This window comes from Lynx canadensis, chromosome X (genome assembly GCF_007474595.2).
Source record: "Lynx canadensis isolate LIC74 chromosome X, mLynCan4.pri.v2, whole genome shotgun sequence".
Taxonomy (NCBI): domain Eukaryota; kingdom Metazoa; phylum Chordata; class Mammalia; order Carnivora; family Felidae; genus Lynx; species Lynx canadensis.
In genome coordinates this window covers 6,813,514-6,836,921 of record NC_044321.2, presented here as the reverse complement: position 1 = coordinate 6,836,921, position 23,408 = coordinate 6,813,514, and the positions used below count along the sequence as shown (strand labels likewise).

General features: G+C 53.6%; 1 protein-coding gene across 2 annotated transcripts in view; it reads right to left on the bottom strand.

Moving 5' to 3' along the window:
* Positions 1 to 4,179: 4,179 nt before the first annotated feature.
* WWC3 (WWC family member 3) overlaps positions 4,180 to 23,408 on the bottom strand; it is a 119,408-nt gene continuing 100,179 nt past the window's right edge. For both annotated transcript variants that reach the window (XM_030304666.1, XM_030304667.1), the window contains 10 exons: positions 22,516 to 22,602; positions 21,588 to 21,780; positions 19,903 to 20,049; positions 19,421 to 19,572; positions 17,792 to 17,957; positions 14,381 to 14,545; positions 11,627 to 11,719; positions 8,852 to 9,079; positions 8,287 to 8,414; positions 4,180 to 6,918 (listed from right to left, as the gene is read on the bottom strand). In XM_030304666.1, the coding sequence (XP_030160526.1) occupies positions 6,852 to 6,918; positions 8,287 to 8,414; positions 8,852 to 9,079; positions 11,627 to 11,719; positions 14,381 to 14,545; positions 17,792 to 17,957; positions 19,421 to 19,572; positions 19,903 to 20,049; positions 21,588 to 21,780; positions 22,516 to 22,602 (1,426 nt within the window). In that variant the 3' untranslated portion in view covers positions 4,180 to 6,851. The remainder of the gene's footprint in view (positions 6,919 to 8,286; positions 8,415 to 8,851; positions 9,080 to 11,626; positions 11,720 to 14,380; positions 14,546 to 17,791; positions 17,958 to 19,420; positions 19,573 to 19,902; positions 20,050 to 21,587; positions 21,781 to 22,515; positions 22,603 to 23,408) is intronic.

The following is a 23,408-nucleotide window of genomic DNA, read 5'->3' as shown; positions in this document are numbered from 1 at the left end:
CACGAAATGGCACAGCCCCCAGCAGAGAAATGAGGTGGCACCCCGCAAAATCCCAGATGCATTGACCCTGTAAGCCGCAGCTCCCGCTTCGGACCGATCCCACCGAAACCCTGGCAAAAATACGAAAAGATGTCTGCAGAAGGCTTTTTCGTTGCGGGGTTATTTTTAACAGCAGCAGACTAGAAACCCCGGGGGGGCCGTTGCATAAACCGGGGCACGTGCAGGGGGGCTGGGCATCTGGTGAACGTAACTCGCATGCGGGATGGACGTGAATTTGGGGGAGCCGGGGCGGGGGGGCAGATGGTAGTGCGTCGAACGGTGGCCCTCTTTAACCTGTGAACACGACCCTGTTTGGAAAAATGAGTCTTTGCAAAGGTAATTAAAGATCTTGAGTTGAGATCATCTAGGATTAGCCGGTGGGTCCTAAATGCAAGGACATGTGTTCTGAGAAGAGACAGAAGAGGAACAGAGAGGGTGATGAAGATGGGGGGGAGGGGTTGACTGGGGGCGTGGCTCTACCACCAGGAACCCAAGAACGCCAGGGTTGCAGGCAGACCCCAGATGCTCCCAGACCCCTCCCAGATGCTGGAAGAGGCAGGGAGGATCCTCCCCCAGAGCCTTCAGAGGGTGCCCAGCCCTGCCGACTCCTTGATCGCAGACTTCTGGACTCTAGAACTATGAGAGAATAGATTTCTGGTTTTTTTTTATGTTTTATTTTATTTTGGGGGGGGAGGGGCAGAGAGAGAGAGAGAGACACACACACAGAATGCGAAGCAGGCTCCAGGCTCTGAGCTGTCAGCACAGAGCCCGACGCGGGGCTCGAACTCATGAACACTGAGATCATGACCTGAGTCAAAGTTGGAGGCTTAACCCACTGAGCCACCCAGGCGCCCCGATTTCTGTTGTTTTAAGCCACGAAGTTTGTTGTAAATTGTTACAGCAGCCAATACAGACGTTGGTGACCTCTGAGGTACATTTGTAAGTGCGAAATGCCAGGCAGAGAAAAGTGTGTTTGGTGTGCTACCGTTTATCGGAGAGGGGAGTGAACACAAACACAGATGTGGACGTATTTGTGTATATGCATATATTCACACGTATATATGTGTGCAGCCTGCGCATATGCCTGTGTATGCACTTACATATGCCTATGTATCTGCTTATACTAAAAACTGAACAATGCAGGAAAAGGCAGTATTTCCTAAATGGTGACCCCTAAGGAGAGGGAAAAAAATAGGGTAGAGGCACGAGTAAAAACAACTCCTTTGAATACACCTTGTTTGTCTTTGGAATCATGTCAATATTTTACATGACTAGAAAATAAAATTGAGGAGCGCCTGGGTGGCTCCGTCGGTTGAGCGTCCGACTTGGGCTCAGGTCATGATCTCATGGCTTGTGGGTTCGAGCCCCGTGTCGGGCTCTGTGCTGACAGCTCACAGCCGGGAGCCTGCTTCAGATTCCTTGTCTCCTTCTCTCTCTGCCCCTCCCCCTGCTCGTGCTCTGCCTCTCTCTCTCTCAAAAATAAATAAACGCAAAAAGAAATTTTTTTTAAGAAATAAAAATAATAAAATAAAATAAAAATGCAAAGTCCAAAATAAAGCGAAACACATGTGCCCAGCTGATAGTCACGTAGGATGGAAAGATTCCAAGTTACTTTAAAACACGGTCAATTTGAATACATATTCCTAGTGAGGTACACCTTAAAATAACAGGGGGAAAAATGCCAGTTTCTAGTTACTTATATTATTGGTGGTCGTGTTGGTTCCGTTATTCTGAAACTGTGGTGTGTGTACGATACAGGACAAAATGAAGGAGTAATTACGTGATATTTTCTCATCCCTTTATCCTGAAAAAAAAAAAAAAGAAAGAAAGAAAATATTGCCTACCTATTTAAAAGGCCTAAAAACAATGACCAGCCCAGTATCGGTAAGTGCCTCTAGCACCAACAGACCCAACCCTCCATGGAGAAATGACCATTTCCGGGTCACGCGGGATAGCAAGGGAGCCAGCTAAGGCTGTTCCCCAAAACCAAAAAGGACCCAGGAGCCAACCAGGCAAGGTCCCCCTGCCAAAGACAGGGGAATTTAAGCATCGATAAAGGTAACAACTCGAATGGATTAAAGCACACCAACCATGTTTAAACTGTGTGTTGATAATAACGATACTAAGAAAACCGTGCGGGCTTTTTTTTTTTTTTTTTCAAAAACCAAGAACAAATCGGTGACCACTGTATAATGCTAGGAAAGCAATTCGCTATTTTCACAACTGGTCGAGAAAAAAAATTAAGCATCTATTTTGCTTTACCCATACAAACTGTACCACTAGGTTCTCTCTTTATAAAGGTATTTCAAAGTAAGTTAAAAACCATTGCTAGCATTCGAATATCCTCACTTTGCAACCTTAGTGAGTTAATGGATCTAGGTGTCGATTGGCAACAGTTTCCAACGTTACAAAAAAGACACTGCAAGCCACCAGATGGATGAAAATAGAAATTCCTGCCACTCATTCTCCGCCCCCGCCCGCCCCCCAAAAAAGGGAAAGCATCTGATCCAAAGGGAATCTGACCAAACTTGTAGATTCAACAACAGCTTTTCCCCCCACAGTATTTATTAATGGAAAATGAAGTTCAGAGGTACACTTCAAAAAATTTTTTTAAGTTTATTTTGAGAGTGCGAGTGTGAGCGAGGGAAGGGCAGAGAGAGAGGAAGACAGAATCCAAGCAGGCTCTGTGCCGTCAGCGCAGAGCCCGATGTGGGGCTCAAACTCATGAACCGTGAGATCGTGACCTGAGCCAAAACGGAGAGTCGGACGCTCAACCGACAGAGCCACCCAGGCACCTCCAGAGGGACACTGCAAAGGCCAGAACACGGGAGGCTCAGAGAACATGCAATCTTGTTTCTTCAACAAATTATCAGGGTGTGTATGTGGGGGGGTGGTGCGGGGTGGAGGGATAGATCCTGTAAAGACAGACGCAACTACAAGGAGATACGACTTCACACCTACCAGGACGGCCATGGTCAAAATGACGTAACAAGCGTCGGCCAGGATGTGGAGAAATCGGAAGCCATGCACACTGCTGGTGGGAATGTAAAATGGCGCGGCTGCTTGGGAAAACAGTCTGGCAGCTCGCCAAAAGGTTAACCACAGGGTTACCGTCCGACCCAACAGCTCCACCTTTAGTACAGGCCGAAGAGAAAGGAGAACATACGTCCGCACAAAGACCTGAACGTGAACGATGGAAGAGGAATTATTCATACTGGCCAAAGAGTGGAAGCAACCGGAATGTCCGTCGACTGGTGAGCGCATAAACAACACGTGGTCTATCCGCACAGTGGATTATTCTTCAGCAATAAAAAAAGGAATGAAGTCCTGACGCCTGCTACAACGTGGATGAACCTGGAAAACCCAATGCCGAGTGAAGGAAGCCAGACACGAAAGCCACGCACTGTATGATTCTGTTTATAGGAAATGTCCAGAGCGGACAAATCCATAGAGCCAGAAAACAGGTCAGTGGTTGCCAAGGGTTGGGAGAATTGGGGGGGGGGGAGGGGGAGTGTTAATGGGTGATGAAAAAGTTCTACAATTGATTGTAGTGATACCTGCACAATTGTGAATATCCTACATACCGATGAGTTGCATGCTTTAAACAGTGAACTATATGGTACGTGAATTCTATCTCAAGAAAACGGTTACCAAAAAAACCCATCGGCGTGAAGAAATCCCATTAAATGTATATTTGGATTGTGTTCAGTTAAAAAAAAAAAAAAAAAGAATGACGGGGGCCCGGGTGGCTCAGTCGGTTAAGTGTCTGACTATCCCTCTCAGCTCAAGTCTTGATCTCAGGATCGTGAGTTCAAGCCTCAAGTTGGGCTCCGTGCTGGGCGGGAAGCCTATTTAAAAAACAACGTAAAAAGCGAATGACCCACGAGACCACTGGAAAGGTGAACCCTGGCTATTGAATGGCATTAGAAGTCAGCAATACGTAGCTGAACAGAGAAGGTGCACATACTTAAGCCCATGTGATTACATTTTTCTTTAAACAGAGAAGGTGTATGGAGGATGGCCGCACGTGTGTTCGTGTTACTGTTCTACTCTTATACCTGTTTTTATGTTTAAAAAATGTACATTTTTATATACTTAAGCCCACGTGATTACGTTTTTCTTTAAAAAAAATCACACATCTCCATTCTGTTCTTAAGGCAGGTTAGTTTAATTTTATAGGAGGAATACTTTCCAACAATACAAACAATGCAAGTAGGGAACAGTGACAAAAACAGAGATGAGTACTGATTATAACTTATTCCCACGACAGAAGGTTATTTCAGCAGTGACAATTCTGTGATCAGGTGACATGAAGACCAAATTCCCTTTTACTCGTCGCGCTGTTTCTAAAGAGCCCTGGTGGCAGACTTCGGATCGTCTCTGGACCAGACCTGCTGATAAAACACGGCAGCTTTCTCATCCCACGGCACGGTTATGGTCAAGTTCAAACAGAAGATGAGAACACCCCTTACGACAACAGGCCTTCGGTTTTCTGGCGCGCGGGGGTTTTCTAGGGGGTGGCAGTCTTAACTAGAAAGAAGCTGGAAACCCAGGTCACGAGAGACAAGCCAGTGATGGTGCTTCCTGCCCACCTGCCAGCTGGGCTGGTCTCTGTCGCCGTCCCTGTGCCCTTTCCGGCCCCTCACCCTCCACCTCCTCCATCTGGCTGGCTTTTCCTTCCTGGCGCACTCTGGTGCCGTTCAGGTGCAAAGGCGGACTCTCGCGGGGACGCGGGAGAAGTAACTGGAGAGGTGACAGACGCAAGCACCCCTTGGACTGGCACCGGAATAGGGACTGAAGAAACAAACGACCAACCCTGGGGTGCGGGCGCACTCCCAACAGAAACCTGCATATGCCGGGCAGTGAGAGTTGTGTGAAAGCCCTGGGGTGAGGGCCTTCTGCATTGGCACAGGGGGTTTTCCCCACGTTGCTACTTGATGGAGGCTGCCGGAAAAGCCCCCCGAGGCCCCCCTCCCGCGGAGAGAGCTGCGTGTGGCAGCCGCTGAGGAGCAGCGGCCAAGCAGTGCCTCCAGGACACATCTGCACGGCCAGGGAGCGGTGTGCCCGAGACGGGCGTGACGTGCCCTCCACACACCCAAGTCCGGAGGCGGGCGGTTCTCCGCTGGAGCTGAGAGTCTCGACAGCTGGGGGCCGGCCCCCGGTGTCACCTGCTCGGCCGCGCCATCTGCGGCCGGGCGGTTCTGGCAAGGGCTGACGGTCTGCGCGTCTCTGCCTCTGTTGTGGGTTATGTGCACGGAGAAATTAGCAAAAAAAAAAAAAAAAAAAAAAAAAGCGAGACTAGAGGCGGAAATACAGAGCAAGAGCTGGGCGCTGCGAACGCACGATCTTCAGTCCCAGCACCACTGACAAACGCCACTGTCTGTGACGGGTCTGTGTCAACGAAATGCTTTTACAAAGTTCATTTTTAACAAATGTAAAAAGGCAGGCAGGTTACACGAGGGGGCGGTTACAGACTAATGAGAAGGGCGAGACACTGATTAGAGGGGGCGGGGCATTTCCCAGGGAGAGGCAGAAAGATCTAGGAAGAGAGTTCTGTTTTCTTTTTACGTTCCATGTGACCCACCTCGTTTACTTCTCTGAGGCCTCGTAAAGGAGAGTGCATTTCATAGATAATAAATATGTATTAGGCGAAATATTTATATCATTTGGCATTTTAAAAGAATATTGGTATATTTTTATTACAAAAAAAATTTTTTTTTTGCCTCGTGAACTACTTCTAAGATTTCTTAAGAAAAATTGGGTAGAGTCCAGTACTGGGAGGGGGGCGGGTTTTGATTTAAATCAAATACTCTCCTGTAAGAGACCCACTGGGTAATCGTCGTTACCCACACACACTTCCTTCCACAAAAAAGCGCCTTCCAAGGCCATCACTTCTACGTCATAACCGCCACGTCCATCCGTGGATTCACGGAGTCTGCGAACACGCGCGTTCCCGGTTCCCGTCACTTCCCTTCGCGGCACGGTGGTAGCGCAGGAGCTCCACAACCGCCTCGGAGGCCAAGGTCAGGGGGAGCGGACTCAGAAGGCGGGGCTGCCTGCGGACAGCCACCACGGGCAGCCACCACGGACAGGCAGGCTAGAGGCCAGGATGCCGGGGCTCGGGCCCGCGTCAGACTCACGGGGGGACGCACGGGGATGTGCGGAGGGACGGCAGGACGGGAGGCTCGTGGCGCGCACTGCGCACGGGAGACAGCTCTGCGGTGCCCGCACATCGTGTGACCCGGCCCTGGGCCACCGCAGCGTGCACGCCGGGCACGGTGAAGACACGCGAGAGACGGCTACAAGCGATGGATTGAGCACAGAGTGTTTGCGTTTTGGGTGTCAGAAACAAAACCGGCCCCAAAGTTCCGTTCTACTGCATGACAAATACTGAAGCACACAATTTTAGTCTTAAAATACATCTGAACGTCAGTATTTTCCTTCAAGGAAAAAAAAAAGTACTATAAATAAATTACAATACAGTGAATTTGCCTGAACTCACTTTGTTTCTGTCTTCCAGCCTTTAAGTCAAATAAAACAGCGTAAAAACTGTACACTCTTAACATGATAGTTGATCTTTTATAAAATAACCTGTCTTCAGAGATGTCAATTTCACAACGAGGGAAAGCCAAGCCCTGTTGCCGTCACTATTATAAAATATATATGTATAGATATAGATGTGGGTTTTTTTTTTTACAAAAGGTGTATATTAATAGCTTTGCACAAATATTTTAAAGACAAATGTAGCTAGTCTAAGAACTTCATGAAAATAAAACAGGCAGATAAATACTTCATGTGTACAAAGCACTGTATCAAACATCGTCGGCAGGCAGAGGAGGTATGTTAATCCTTGGTCTTGTGAAAAATGCTATCTTCTCCCTGGGATTGGAAAGAATGACAGGTTAGAAGCAGATATACGTGCGACGAAAGCTGATGGGAGGCTCTCGTATCAATGATGGCCTTTCTTAAGCATAGAAAAAAAATGAATTTAAATTCCTAACAACACATCTGTTTGTGTACAGATTCTCTAAATGCTGATGGAAGTTATGAAGCCCCATGAGGACAAGGGTTTGTTCCCGGTGCCTAGAACGGTGCCTGGCTTATGGCAGGTGCTCTGTAAATATCTGCTTTATTAACAAATGAATCTCTCTACAAATGAAGGAGTTCTAAATCATGATTGAGGGAGGGCGGTGATAGTGTTTTATGTTCTTTTATGATGGCGACATGAAAATTCAGCGTATAAAACATTAAGGCTAAAAGGCACAGATTATTCAGCCATAAAAAGGAATGAAGCACTGACACGAGCTACATACACATACGTGAACTTCAAAGACATTATCCTAAGTAAAAGCAGCCACGCACAAAGGTCACGTACCGTATGAGGCCACTTCCACCTAACATCCAGAACTGGCAAAGCCAGAGGGCCCAAAAGCAGCCTGGGGGTGCCAGGGGCCGCAGGGGGCAGGAGGGGAACGGGCAGTGGCTGCTTAACGGGGACGGGGTTTCCTTCTGGGGTGAAGCAAAGGTTGTGGAACTGGACAGCGGGGACGGCCACACAACACGGTGACTGTACTGAATGTCACGGAGTTGCCCGTTTTAAAACGGTGACTTTTATGCGTTGTGAATTTCACCTCAATCTTTTAAAAAGTCAGACACAAAAGGATATGGACATAACTAATTCTCCTCCTACGAAAAGCAAAAACAGAAAACTGACGTATGCGATTCAAATCAGGGAGTGCTGATAATGTTTGATTCTTGCCGTGTGGCATTGTGACAACCCACCGGACTAGTTTACACATACAAAATGCACCCGTCCCTGTATGTATACTATGCTTCAATAAAAAGTTAAGTGAAGAGGCACAGGTGATACGTGTGTATATGTCTGTAAACCACCGTGTTGTTCACAACAGCAGATATTAGGAAAGGTTGTAAAATAGAGTAGTCGGGCAAATTCTATCTTACATGAAACGTGACAGCCAGAAAGGCTAACAGGTTATGTGGCAACCCAGGATATTTTCACTAAAGGACAAAAAACGAAACGCAAACGGGAACCCACATTATGACTGCAAGCAGGAGGAACCCAGTTCCTAGACACGGAGGAGCAGAAAACACCAAGATGCTGATGGCAGTGGGGGTTCCGGGTTTGTCCGGAACTGCCCGTGGGGTTTTGTAACGCTTATGCTTGTGGTGACGACGAAGGTGTGACGGTGCAAAGAACGCAAGAAAGCGGGGCCGTGGCGCCTCTACCTGAAGGTCTGCACCTGGACGGGCTCTTTGTGGTTCTGCCCTCGCAGCTGGCAGACCCCCTTGGAGGCCTTCCTCAGCATCTTCTCAGCTGCCTGTTCTTGATGGAAGTCAAGTTTGGTCTGTCTCGTCTGGAAGAGCAGCGTGGGACGAACAAGGCGTCGTTGCTAAGCCGCTCCCAGCCGCCGGGTCGCGGAGGGGAGAAAGGCCTGCCCCATCCACACCCCCCCCAACAGGGAATCTTCACAGAGGCCTACTGGGGACCCGGGGGGTCATGCCTTGCAGACACCCGACACGGAACGTTCCACCGCAGAGCGGGGAATGGCGGCGCCAGCCGGAGGGTCCCGGGGTCCCTCCCTCCCGCGCTCCCCCCCCCCGCCCCCCGACCCGAGGCGGCTGCAAAAGACGTGCGTCGGCGCCACCGGGGACACCGGCTGCCTGGCCCACGGGGGGAAGGGACCCAGCTCCTTCACACGAGCACCCGGATGGTTTCAAGTACAGCCTCGTCAGCGCGACCGGGCGGGCCCAGGACGCCAAGGGGCCGGCGAGGCGGGCGCCGGCTTCCTACCTGCCTCTCGGCTTCCTTCAGCAGGCTCCGGAACCGCTCGTCGCGCAGCACCCAGTGCGGGAGGTCGGTCTGGCCTCGGAGCTGCGCGTCCTCCAACCGCTGCCTCAGCTCGCGCAGGGCGCAGATCTCCTCGTTCAGCTGCCGCTGCCGCGTTCTCGAGGCCTGGAGATCCAGCTCCAGGTCCAGGGACGTGCGGGCCATGAGCTCGGCCAGGGAGGCCCTGCAGGGCTGCGGGAGGCGGCAGCTGTGAGCGCGTGCGCCGACGGCGGGGCGGGGGGGGGGGGGGCAGGGGCCGCGGCGAGCCCGGACCCCCTCGCCCCCCGCCAGGTTCTGCCACGCGGCACGCGGGCAGGGGAGGCGCGGCTGCCGCACAGGTCGGGGGGGGGGGGGCGGCGTCTGCCCACACGTGGCCGATGTCAAATGAACCACAGGCGTGGGCGAGGCGAAGTCTCCAGTATCAAGTCAGTGACGCAGGTGGCCCGTCTCCCGAGGCCCCACGCATTTGGGAAAGCGTGAAGAAACAGAGCCGCTCAGAAGGAGCTGCCGGGATCGGGGGCGGGTACGATCTTTCTGAGGTTCCGCCTGACAACATACATCAAGCCCCAAAACGTGCATTTTCTTTGGTTACGAAATTTCATTTCGACTTGCACTTAAGAGGCCCAACTCAGGGCGCCTGGGTGGCTCGGTCGGTTAAGTGTCCGACGCTTGGTTTCGGCTCAGGGCATGATCTCACGGTTCCTGAGTGCGAGCCCCGCATCGGGCTCTGCGCACCGTGCGGAGCCTGCTCGGGATTCTCTCTCTCCATCTCTCCCCAACTCGCACATGAGCTCACTTTCTCTCTCTCTCTCTCTCTCTCTCTCTCTCTCTCTTTCCCTCCCCTGCTCATGCTCTCTTGCTCTGTAATAAATAAATATTTCAAAAAACAAATAAAGGCACAACTCATGACATGTAAAAGTAATCAAAAGTAATCCAATTAAAGTTTATGACCGAGGGGCACCTGGCTGGCTCAGTTGGTAGGGCGTGGGACTCTCGATCGAGGGATTTTGAACTCGAGTCCCATGTTCAGTAGAGAGATTGCTCAAAAATAAAAAAGTCTTAAAAAATAAGTTTATGACAGGGGGCGGCTGGGTGGCTCAGTCAGTTAAACGTCCGACTCTTGATTTCGGCTCAGGACACGATCTCACGGTTCGGGAGTTTGAGCCCCGAACCTGCTTAAGATTCTTTCTCTCTCCTTCTCGCTCTGCCACTCCCGCCCCCGCTCACACTCTCTTGCTCTCTCTCTCTCTCTCAAAATAAATAAACGTTAAAAAATAAAGTTTATGACTGACCAAACCTAAATACAAGAGAAAACGGATTAAGTAAATTACAAGGGCAGCAGAAAATACAGCCACTGTAAAAAGTTGAAAAAATATACTGGACAATCTTAAATGATCCATGCTAAAAGATTGCACAGGCACACACGCAAGCTGTCAAAACCCTCCCTCCCCGTAGAAGCCTCAAGTAAGCAAACCCGCCACGTTTAAGAAAAGTCCTGAGATGAAAAGTGAACTTTGTGTGTGGAGTGGAGAACGGTACTTCCCGCTCAATGGGAAGCAACCTCAGGAACGGCACTCACTGTAGCACACATCAGTGGGCATCGTTCAGCGGACTGAGGAACTGTATGCTTTCTACACCCACGTACACTATTGCGCACACGTACAGCATGCACGCATACGTACATTTAATGCAAATACACGACATGACTTAACAAACGCAGGTTCATTTAAAAGCACTGCTGAATTCGCGGTAGAGCTCGGTTGGTTCTCCGCAGCGTCCGGAGGCATTCTGGGTCATCACGGCTTGAGGGGAGGGCGGGTGCCACTGGCTACTAGCGGATCGAGGCCAGGGAGGCAGCTCAACGGCCGCCAGCGCCCAGGGCGGCCCCCACAGCGATGACCCAGTCAAACTGCCACCAGCGTGCCGGCTGAAAAACACCGAGGGAGCTGAACTCTGTCCTGTCTTCTCGTTCCCAGTCAGCAGCTGCTCTGAGTAGAGCAACGTGGGAATGTGGGACTTACTGTTTCTTTAAAAGAATCTTAGCCTGAAAAAGATAAGGAGCTACTGGCTCACAAACTGAAGGCGGCACAACGCTGTCAACCGGCGTGATGTGGAGAAAGAACTCGGTGGGTAAAGGGAACGAAGGCGGTAGAACAGGCCTATGTGGAAGGCTCTGGGCTGAGACTCCCATTTTCTCAACTCTGTGTGTTCCCTTGTCAAAAAAGAGAAAAGGATGGTTTTTTCTCATCTAGGATGGTTGTTCATGAATGTATCATATTTAAAAATGGAAAGATCATGAATTATCCTAGATCATGATGTTATCTTAGGACATTAAGAAATATTGGCAATGTTTTGACATTACATAGGCTTCTGAAAAATTATACCACAGTAAATGAGGAAATAAATATATTACCTTTTAACTAACGTGACCTAAAATATTACCTTTTAAGTTTTAATTTTTTTATTGTTTATTTTTGAGAGAGAGAGAGTGTGTGCACGTGCACAAGTGGGGGAGGGGCGGAGAGAGAGGGGGACACAGAATCCGAAACAGGCTCCAGGTTCTGAGCTGTCAGCACAGAGCCCGACGCGGGACTCGAACTCACGAGCCATGAGATCATAACCTGAGCCGAAGTCGGACGCTCAACAGACGGAGCCACCTAAGAGCCCCCACCTTTTAACTTTTGTAACAATAACTCCCAGGGTAAGTCTAGACTCCGTATCAGTTTCCGTGACACATACCTGCTTATAGCGAAGGGTTCGTCTTTCCAAGGTGTTTCGGACAAAGGGGGACTTCCGGGGCAGGGTCGAACTGTCGCTGTCACTACGATAAAGCTGTGCCAAAAAGAAATGATGTTCAGAAACACTTTCACAGAAATTCGATATTCATTCTCTCGGTGTACCCTGAACTGATCTCATTTCTCCTCACAGGTACCCGAATGTGCTCACGGCTACGGGGGCTTTTTAGCAAGACTTGCGGGTTCCGTGAAGACAAAACTACACAGGAGTTTCGAGTCAAACTGAAGACAAGCGAAAACAAACTGAATACGCAAACCAACCCCCTGTCCTCCTTCATGTGCCACATCAACGAAACCACGCGAAGTTTCCAGGGTGGTAGAGTCCACAAGATTTCTGTCTCATTGATACCAACTGTGACGTGACGTCCTGTGTGATGCTCAGGAAGCCAGCACGGACTTCAGCGCCTTTGACTTTTTATCAGGCGTTCTCATTTGCTCTGTTTCTGGCTTTGGCAAGAGCTGGGAAAAAATGGCTTTCCGAGAGACTCATTCCTGGTAGTAGGACGAGCCAGCAGCCCTAACACCCGCTCTGCCAGGGAAAAGGCCCGCTTTTAAGAAGCAAAAGAAAGAACGCCTTCTTTATGGGAGCCAAGGCATCTGATGGCGGGTTCGCGCTTCAGGATCCGTGTGTATCTGTGCGAAAGCCAAAGTCCTTGCCTTCGCGGCCTTATCTTCCATGCCAATTGACCCAGAAGACTCAGGAAATGCTGTGGCACACCAGTGTACGTGCCTCCCCGCCCCATCATCACAAACATACAAAAACAAAGAGACCTCTAAAAGCATCACTTGTAAATGCACGCTTTTATGCAGGGCGCAGAACACGGCACCAGAGTTGGAAACCTCTCTCTGGGGAAACAAAGACTTCCTCCTTTACCTCCCTGCCCTGCTCACTGAGCAGACCCGAACCCACTCTGCAGTGGTTCGGCCTAAGGTGAGGAAGGGACATGAGGGTAGCCTTCTGTTTCGTGCCTCCAGGTGTCTGGTTAAGCATCAGCCCCCACAGGGCTGCGGCCTGATGGGGCGGGAGTGTCCGGGCCTGACCCTGCGCGACCCAGGGCAGCCGCGATCGGACGCCTCGCTTCTGTGGGGAGACGCACAGCAGGTCTGGCAAATGGCACAGGAGCAGCTTGGGCCACATAGCCCCAACCCCCTGCTGTTCACTGCCCCCCCCCCCATAGGATAAAGGATTAACTTTTCCCCAAGAAAGGTTTGGTCCTTGCCTAGCTCCCGGGAAGTGACCCGTGAAGCCCTGGAATGTCTTGCCTAAGCATCCCTGTTTACCTGGGGACCTCGGGCCAAACCACACAGGCTCTGCTGACAATGTGACTTATAGTGGGGGCCTTAGGCCATCAGCTTGACCTCCGGAGGGGCTGGAGACTAAGGTCAGCCATGCAGGCCATCAGCTATGCCTACGTGACCAGCCCCCCACAAACCCCTGGTTGGCAGTACTCCACGCCTGCGGCCTCTCCCGGCAGTGACCAGTGCCAAGAGCCATCCAGGCAACTGGAAGAGAAGTGGGAGCTTGCACCAGGTGTCTCCTGAACGCTGCCCTATGCGCCTCTTCCCCCTGCTGACCTTGGTCTCTATGCTTTCATTGTAATAAACCACAATCACGCGTGTAACGGCTTTGCCGAGTTCGGAGTCCTAGCAAGTTCCTGAACCTGAGCGTGGGCTCGGGGACCCCTGGACCACGCTCCCAGGCCTGAGCCTGATTCTCTCGTACGACTGAACTTTGCTTTTGCCCAAATGGAGCCAGCTCCTTGGCGGTCCCCTGCAACCGAAGGAGCTTTACCTCCACGAGCCCAATTCAGAGGTGGGAAGGGTCCAAGTTCTCCTCAACCCAAACAGTTGCATCAGGCCACTGTGTCATGACTATTTACCCTTCAAATTCCCTTCTCTTTCCTATTCCGTGCTGTTACTGTCACACCGCCACTGTTCGCCAACCCCCAACACGCTGTCCTATCTTCAAGGACCACAGCGGATTGGCTCTCCCCCTCTACCTACCTCGGGGCTCTCCATATCAGAATCATATGTGGGCTTCCCCAAGCCTGATGCCCAGGCCCCACCATGGCCAATGATGAATCTTGGGAACCCGGGCACTAGCATTTTGTGAAGCCCTCCCACCTGCCCAACACCTCCACCCCCCACCATTGCCAACATGACTTGACCGCACGGCCAGCCAAGGTTGAGAAGCACCCAGCATCTCCCGCCATCACCCTCGGGGGGAGAATTTACATGCTGGGGGGGGTCAGAACCCTGCCTCAGTGTCCAGAGTCTTCAAGGTTGCCATCCTCCCCGGGACCCCGCTACAGCTACACTTTAAGACCTCCAACCACTCAGTGGCCCGACTTCCCAATCTCAATCCAATTCGGGATACTCCCTGTTCCAACCTGTCATTCCTTAGGCCGATGTAGAACTGATTGGCCCTGCTTCCCGGGTACCACGAGCTGGTTTGCATACAGACTGAAAATCTGGGGAGGAATGTATTAGAATCTCGAACAGATGCAGAGTCACATATGCATGGGTGAGGGGAGACGAAGCCACAATACTGATTTTCCATCCATACACGCGTTGGTGCTCATCACTGGTATGCGTGGGAACACGTGTGTCTTTTAGCATAAACAGTGAAAATAACACAGACAAAGGGGGTGGGGGGAAGAAAACAGTCCAGACAGGTGGCAACGGAATTTCAACTTACTCTGCAAACATACTGGCTTCGTGCTCCGGGGGAGAAGGTCTGCGAACGGACAATTGTGCTACTCCGGACAAAAGGCGACCCACGGGCCCTGCGGCCGGGCCTCTCCTTCGGAAGACTCGCGACTTCTTCTGGGAAGACATCTTCTGTGTTGGTTTCTTTATCAACCTAGACAGTAGCTCATCGTTACCATGACTTTTTCTAGAACACGAACAATAAGCTTCACATGAACAGTCCCGGCCTTCTGCCTTTGGAGTTCTAACTGGCATTTGATACTTACGTCCAAAACAACTTCTGCTAATTTCTCCCCCTAATACACACCTCTCCACCTCCTCTGAGAACCCCTACCTTCTGATGGTTCATGCAAAAAACAAAACAAAAAACAAAACAAAAAAAACCCAACTTCCTGTCATCCTGGACTCTGCTCTCTTTCGTACACACCATATCTGGTCCAAGATCAAATCCTACAGGCTCCAGGTTTACGAGGAAGCACGTTTTGACCGCTTGTCATCAACCTTCCATTTGGGTCACCAGCATCTCGCGCCCGATCAGCACAGTGGGTTTCTCACCGGTCTCCCCCTCTTCCAGATCTCCCTCCCCTCCCCCATCTCTTCTCAACACAGTCACCAGGGAGACGCCAGTGAGGCCGAAGTTAGATCTGGCAATTTCCCTCCTAGCCACACGCTCAAGTGAACTGAAAACAGGTGTTCAAACAACTACTTGTACACGAACATTCAAAGCCACGTTATCCAAACAGCCAAAGGTGAAAACAGCCCACCTGTCCATGCACGGAGGGGAGTTCCCAGAATGGGCAAGTTCCCGGGCAGGAAGTAGACTGCTGGCGGCCAGGGGCTGGGGAGGGGGGCTGGCAAGTGAGTCTCATAGGCACGCGGTTTTACTTTGGGGTGATGGAAGCGTTCTGGAACTAGGCAGAGTGGTAGTTGCCTGCACTGCCGACATACTAAATGCCCCTGAACCGCTCGCTTTGAAATAGTTCATTTTCTGTCAATTACATGTCAAGAAATTATTTTATTCCATTTATTATTTATTTATTTATTTATTTTGAGAGGGAGAGAGAGAGAGCGTGCATGAGTTGGGGAGGGGCAGAGAGACGGAGAGAGAGAGAATCATGGGGCTCGAACTCACAAACCGTGAGATCATGACCTGAGCCAAAATCGGGAGTCGGAAACTTAACCGACTGAGCCACCCGGGTGCCCCCCCCAAATTATTTTAGACAAAGGAAAATCAACGAGAAACCTTACGTCAGATCAGGTCAATCCTGGGCCCCAAACCACCCACCACTTTCCCAATCATCTCAGAGGAAAGGGAGGGTCCCGAGTGGGCCCTGTGTGATCCGGTCCTTCTACTTTTCTCCGTCCTCGGCTCTGACGACCCCCTGCCCCACACCGGCCTCACTGCTGTTTTCTCAGCCCCCCACCCCCGCCCGTGGGCCTGCACATGCAGCTCCCTGTACCTGAATGCTGTTCCCCGGCCCCGCACACGGCTCTGGAGACTCCTTTCTCAAGGCCTCCGCTCAAAAACTCCCTTCTCGGTGAGGCTTCCGTGACCTTTCATTCTTTTTTATCGTGAAAACCACACAAAATCTACCACCTTAACCATTTTTCAGCGTACAGATCGACAGTGTTAAATATAGTCACACTGTTGCGACACAGGGCTCTAGAACTTTTTCATCTTCCCAGACTGCCACTGTCCCCATTAAACGACAACTCCCCATCCTCCCGCCCCCTAGCCCCTGGCCACCACCTCCGTGCTTCCTGTCCGTAGGAATCTGACCGCTCTGGGGACCTCCTGTACGTGCAATCATTCGGTGTTCGCCCTCCTGTGGCTGCCTTATTTCACTTAGCGCAACGTCTTTAGGGTTCGCCTCTGTGGCAGCGTGGAAGGAGGATCTCCTTCGTTTCTGAGGCTGAATGACATCCCGCTGGGTGGCTATGCGGCGTTCGCCTTATCCACCCACCTGCCGGTGGACACAGGGGTGACTTCTACCTGTAGGCTACCACGAATAACGCTGTTAGGAACCTGGCCATGCCAGTATCTCCTGCAGGCCCTACTGTCTGGATACACACCCAGAAATGGCACCGCTGGATCACACGGCAGCTCTGTTAAGCTTCTCAGGAAGTTCTGTATTGTTACCCATAGAGGCTGCACCGTTTCACAATCCCGACCTTTCTGAGATGTAGACGCAAATCCCTGAGATACACTCGCAGCCCCCGTGACTCTCTCAAGCGGCGAGCACCCTCGTACTGTACGGAGTTACCCTGCTGCCCGCCTCCCCCTCGAGGCACTATTTCCTCCACGGCCGCGTGTGCAACGCCTCGCGCCTCCCGCGTGCACGTGGAGAGACGGTGCAAACGCGGTGAGGGACGGGCAGCTGGGGAACGCGGGTGCGAGGCAGGCGGGCGTTCGTTCTACTATCCCGGCAAGTCGCCTGTAGATGTGAAGTATTTCAAAATGCAAATCGGGGCCTGGGGATGACGACAACCCACCAAACCAGCCCGCCACGGCCCCCTCCCCGTTTGAGCCGAAGCTTTCAAAGGTCTTGAGAAGCTGCCCGATGGCCATTACTGGCAGCCTAGCCCGAGGCCACCCGGTTGGGGCCGCGTGGGCCGCGCCTGGGGAAACTGAGGCAGGCGGGTTCCACTTCTCTCAGTACCTGTGCTGTGGGGGGAGAGCGGGGGCCACGCTGATAAAAAGCTTTGGGGAGTTGAACCGTTTGGGAACAAAGTCTCGACCGAGCGCTGATGCGGTGTCTCCCCACCTCTCCGGCTTCCTCAGACACATCACCGCAAGCGACCAAGATTTCTGCACTGAAGATACGGCCGCGAGCACAGCTAAGATCGGGTGAACAGAAGGGGCAAAGGGACACTTCACAGTTCGTCACGCCACCGACGGAGAAAAAAAGACCATGAGTGTCCAAAACCCCGGGGACTCACAAAACATCCTGAGCCCCGAAGATGGGAACGGGTCATCGCCCCACAGCACGGAGGGGTACAAACCTACCAGGTTTCGCCGTAGCCGTCCTTTCATTTTACTTGAGAGCTGACGGTACCCGCTGGGCCCATGTGACTCTGTTTCCAGATCTAGGCCCTCATTTCTCTCCCTCGGCTCCCAGTGAAATACCACCTTGGCCGTGGCCCCCCCCCCCACCCCATCCAGCAGCACGGCCCACGTTACACCACACCCTCCCCACAGCCCCGGTCGCGGGCAAGCCACACCGCCCTACTCTCGTGTATGAGTCTGTCGGCCCCAGTGTCTTCTCGCCCACCCCCGCACCGACTCCCTCGGTTTCCCATGGAGGATGTGGGCCCTCCCGCTCGTCGTCCAGGGCGGTGCCTGGGACGGTGCGGCAGGACCTCGGGGGGCCGCACAGATCCCTCACCCTCTTCCACTGACCTTACGAGGTGGAGGCTGAAACTTCTCGGGGCTGTAAGGGTCTGCCTGGCCGGCAAACGTGTGTCCGCGGATGGGGTCGGCGCCGATGCAACAGGGCTCGGGGTGCGGGGGGCTGGTCTGGGCGCAGCTGCTGCAGCCGCTGTCCACCGAGTCGGCCTGCCAGCTCCTGAAGGCAGACATCGCGAAAGCCCAGACAGGCGCGTCAACGCCGTCTTCCTTCCCTCCGCCTTTTCTTCCCCAACATGGCCTTCCCTGTCCGCCCCCCTCTTCTGTTCTTTCTCAGGAATTCCCAACCGAACTTGACTCGCATGGAGCGGAACGGATGCTCACAGCTCCCCAGGATCTCGTTTTTGTTTTTCATTTTGTGGATCCTTCCCTTGCCTCCCCAGCTCACGCACAGAACGTTCTGCGTAACCTCCATTCAATTTGGTAAAACCCCTTGGCAGAGGTGTGGCGTCGGAAAAATAAAGTATATCGTTTCTGACAAGACTGGAAAGACGAAACGTGCATGAAGGGGCTGAGTCCCCCGCCGCACTCAGAGCACGGCAGCAAGACCCGCGCGCCTTCCGGTGGTCGGAGAGGTGCTTCCTCAAGAAGTGAACGGGCTTTTCTGGTTTAGAGGGAGGACGACGTGACAAGGACTTTCAGTGAGGAGGTCTGTCTGTCTTTATCACCCGATGGCAGCTGCCGAAGATGCCAGAATCCTGAACCCTCTCTCCCAGGCCCTCCCAGCTTCCCGAGGGTCCCTGAATACACTGCTCCCCCCACTGCCGTGCACTTTCCCTCCCTAAAATCGATTCCTAAAATCAATTCAGGGAAAGCTATCGGGAAGAAGCAGGAAGCTTTGGAAATAGAGGATGCTCTTCACGGAGAAACAGGCAAATAAAGCAATACAAAAGCTCCAGAAAGGACCAGACAGAAATCCATTCACTCGAAGAGCCTGTCCGTCTGAATTATGCCTCTAACCGCAGAGCGGTCTCTACCGAGTCAAGGGTTCACCAAGAGGCTGCTTGAGGTGCGATGCGAAGGGCCGGTGCATGACTCCCCGGGGGTGAAATGCCCAGAACAGGCCAATCCACGGGGACAGCAAGGAGATGAGCGGTGGCCAGGGGCCAGGGTGAGAGGACAGCGCGACTGCTCTAACGAGAGAGGGGTTTCTTTCTGATGCGATGAATAAAGTGCCTGGAAATCAACTGTGGCGAAGGTGGCACAACTCTGTGACTCTCCCAGTCACCGCGGACTCGTTCACCTGAAACGGTGAACCGCGTGGGAGGGAGATCATAAGCCGAAAAAGCTGCTTAAATACAACGGAAAGGGACCTTATACCAATCCCGGCAGAGCAGAATACTCGTAGCCATTCACAGCCGCTCTCTTTCGGGGACACTCCACAACACGAGGAGAGGGTGAAAAGCCTGCGCGGGGAGCTGGGGACAGGGGTCAAGGTACCGCCTCCTATGGCGCTGCACGAAAGTCCCCGTGAGCATCCCGGCCGTCGGGCGGCACGGAGTGTGCGCCCGGCACGTTCCACGGAGGCGCGGGTGAGAAGAACCTCTTGCCCCGGGGCCCTCTGCCGGGGCGGCGGCTGCCTGGCGCCGGGCTCCGTGCGCCCGGTGCGCGGAAGGGCCCTACCTCTCGGACACGGCCTCGGCCAGCTCCTCCTTCCGCTCCATCTCGAGGATCTCGTCCTCCGTGTACTCCAGCTTCACGCGCTCCTCGGCCAGCTCACGCTCCACGGCCTGCAGCTGGGCAGTGGTCCTGGCCAGCAGCGCCGTCACCGCGTCCTGGGGGGGGGGGTGGGGGGGACAGGGCGCACCTGAGCCGCAGCTGGCCGCGTGTCGCCGGGACCTAGCCTGGCCGGCCCGAGCGGCTCCGAGGGCTCGATTTTAAAGCCACCAACGTGTGGCGCACAGTCACCAGCTCGTCCGCGTTAAACCCGCCGTCACGCATGGCCACAGCTACGGAAACCTACTTCCGTGCCGTCCCCTGACACTGCCTCTCGGCGCCACTACGTTCCGACGTCAAGCGCGCACAGACGCTCGTGAGGGGTGGACCCGCGTGACGGCGGGTGCGGGCGGCAGGAGAGCGGTGGCGCCACGGGCGGGCACACGTACCGTCTTCCCGGCGACGGCCAGCGCGGGGTCCCTGGCGGCGGCCCCCGGCCCGGGCGGCCCGCAGCTGCCGAACACCTGCACCGCGTACCAGCGCAGCTGCATCTCGCCGGACCCGTCGTAGTCGGCCAAGTTGATCTGAGCGATGCCCTGCACCAGTGTTAACAAGCAGAACGGGCAGTGAGTGATTTCGCCTTGACAGCCAAGGGGGATCTTGTAAGACATCGAGGTCGCCCTCCAATCTTAACCGGAAAGACGGAATGTTTTCATTGCTATTCGAAGGACTGCAGGAAAATGGAAGTGGTCGCACAGGATCTGATTGAGGGAGGCTCCTCGACGGCTGGTTCAGCCCGCGGAGAAAGTGCCAGAAGGGGGCCGGGGGCAGAGAATGGGCAACGTGGAGTGGTGGGTGGGGCTCAGGGTCTGCCAACTGATGAGCCGCTGATTCAGGGATTTGTGAAACAAGAGAGGGCTGGCTGACCGCCACAATCTAGTTCTACTGCTGAGGGGTGACACCAAGGAGAACAATTCCGATCTGTGAAAGAAGCCACCCGGGCTGCCGAGTCGTGGCCCGGGCAGCACGTGGCTGGGGGTACTGAACGCGAGCTGCTGGCGCTTAGTTCCCGAGATACCAGATAAAAGATAGGATAGCCAGGAAATGTGAACTTCAAGTAAACAATGCATTCTTTTAAAGCATAAGTATATCCCAAGTGTTGCACGGGACACTATACTCAAAAAAGAACCCATAGTTTATTTGAAATTCACATTTCATGAACCATGCTATATTTTAATTTTTTAAAAAGTGCTTTAGGGGCGCCTGGGTGGCTCAGTCGGTTAAGCATCTGACTTCGGCTCAGGTCATGAACTCACAGTCTGTGAGTTCGAGCCCCGCATCGGGCTCTGTGCTGACAGCTCGGAGCCCGGAGCCTGCTTCGGATTCTGTGTCTCCCTCTCTCTCTGCCCCTCCCCCACTTGTGCTCTGTCTCTCTCTCTCTGTCAAAAATAAATAACTAAAAAAAATTTTTAAGGTGCTTTATTTAAGTTTATTTCTTTTGAGAGCGAGAGTGGGCATGCACACGTGCTGGCATATGCGTACACGAGCAGGGGAGGGGCGGGGGGGGGGAGAGAGAGAAGCCCAAGCAGACCCCAAGCTGGCAGCACAGAGCCCGACACAGAGCTCAGTCTCGCGAACCGTGAAATCATGACCTGAGCCGAAATCAAGAGCTGGAGCTTAACCGACTAAGCCGCCCAGGCGTCCCCATCCTCCATTTTTATTTGCTCAGTTTCTCAACCGTACTTCGTTCCCTCAACTGAAAATGGGGGCAATAGAGCAGTTTTGCAAGTATTAGTTGAGATGACATAGTTGAAGTACGGCACACTTGGCGAGACCAATGGTTTCGTGTCCTCGCGTGCGCTCCCAGGTACAGGCATCACGTGAGGGGACGACACTTTCTAAGCAGCCCACCACAGGTGAAACGAAGGAGGGGAGAGAGGGAAGGAGCGAGCTGGAAGGAAGGAGGGGATGGAGAGACAGAGACAAAGAAGAGAGAGAGGCAGGCAGAAAGACAAGAGGAGAAGGGGCAGGAGCGAGACCGAGACCGATGGGAACACGGGGGAAGGAAGGAGGGAGGCGGGGAGGGGAGCCGAAAGGAAATGGGGGGGGTGTGGGGGGGAGGGGAGGGACATACCAGCAGTTCTTCCTGCAGCTGCTGATTCACTGAACACACATATAATTGAAGTGACTTCAACGTCAACATGCTTGAATGCACAGGGATTCTGAAAATTTCATTAAATACCAGGGGGGCCTGGAATCCCAGAGCCTTAGAGCAGTAAGTGTTTGGTGTGCCGGAGTCGATCGGTGGCAAATAGACTCGGATGTGTCTGGAACCAGGAAGCGGGAGGAAAAAACAGAGAGGTAACACTTACTGACAGATCTGTGCGACTGAATCCACGAACCACACGCATGGATACACACGTAGGTCTCCCTGTTCGGATGCCCACGGGCCGAGTTTTGAAGTCTTTCGGAAAAGGTCCTTTTCTCAACTAAGAGTAAGCCCAAAGAATTTACGTACCCCTGGAGACTACGGGGAAAACACGCGTAAAGAGAAAGGCTTAAAAGTCAGTGCCTGGTAAGTGGGACCCATCTCTGGCTGCGGAGCTCACAGAGGTAGCTCCTTCCAGCGGCAACAACGCGTCTTACCTTCTCCTTTGCGCAGACAAGGGCCCCCGGGGCCCAGGGAGAAGGCTTTCTGTTCCCCTCGTGGGATCGGCGAGCTGAGCGCCACATCACCCAGCTCCCAGACCAGGATGCACATTTTAAACCAAAACGCTGCCGCTGGCCACTTTCTCAGCATCACCGCGGCACATGACCAGCCCAGCCCGGCTCCCTCAACTTCGTCTGCCTCAGGTCACGACGACTGTCTCTAAAACTTACGATCCTTTGGGTTTCAGACCTTTCCCGGTATTTTCTTAGGAATACGCTTTGGAACTCAGGTTCCAAAGCTGCCTCTTCCCTCCCGAAGCCGCCGAGCAGAACCGGTCGGCGAGCGGGGCTGGCGAGGCGGCCAGGAGCGCGCCCCCGGAAAGGAAACGCTGCCGGCCAGGTAGCCTACTTACACTTTGCAGTCCTCCTTCATGACCAGCCCCGCAAAATTCTTTAGTTGGAACACATTCACGAGAAGACATTCGCTGGCAGTGTCGAGCCTAGAAAACAAAACGCGAGTTTGTTGAGTGCACATCCCCCACGGTGGAAACTTCCTTCGGACCGACCACAGTGGCGGCCCTCGACTGAGGGCGGTTTTGCACCCCCCGCCCCCCGCCCCCAGACGTGTGCAAAGTCGGGAGACGTCTTACTGTCGTGACCGGGTGCGGGGCGGGGGTGGGGGGGATGTTATGTGTCAGCGGCACCTGGGGAGCGGGGACCAGGTTCCCGTGCCACACCCTCCAGCGCCCAGGTCGGCCCCCACGGCAAAGAACGACCCAGTCCCGGATGGCCACAGCGCCGGCACTGAGAAACACCCGGCCCGATGACGGGGGTGAGCCAAGGAAGTCGTGGGCATGCACGCCTCCCGCCTTGCTAGTCGCGACACCGCTGGTTACCGCTCTCCCTGAAACGGGGACTGGGACCCAAAGGCTCCGCGTTGCGGCCCACCCGGCTTCTGGCTGCGGGCACGAGGGGCTGGGCCTCCCCCTCCGTGCCGCAGCGGACACGGGCAGCTCCAGGCGGAGCGTGCGCTCGCTCCCCGGGGCTCTCCGGGCCCCCCGCTTATGGCCCCTGGCCCCCAGCTCCACGAGGGGACATCCCAGCTGTGACTCTCGGCGCTGGAGGCCAGCGACGGAGCGGCTCAACCCCAACCCTCCGTCCCGCCACCTCCGTCCCCTCAGCCGAGACGCCGAAGCAGCCTGGGGGTGTCCAGGCTGGGGGCGGCACCCGGACCACGGTCCGGGCCCGCCCGGCCTGGAAGTGTGAGTCGCTGGATGGGCCCCGCGCTACAGATCATCACTAGGAG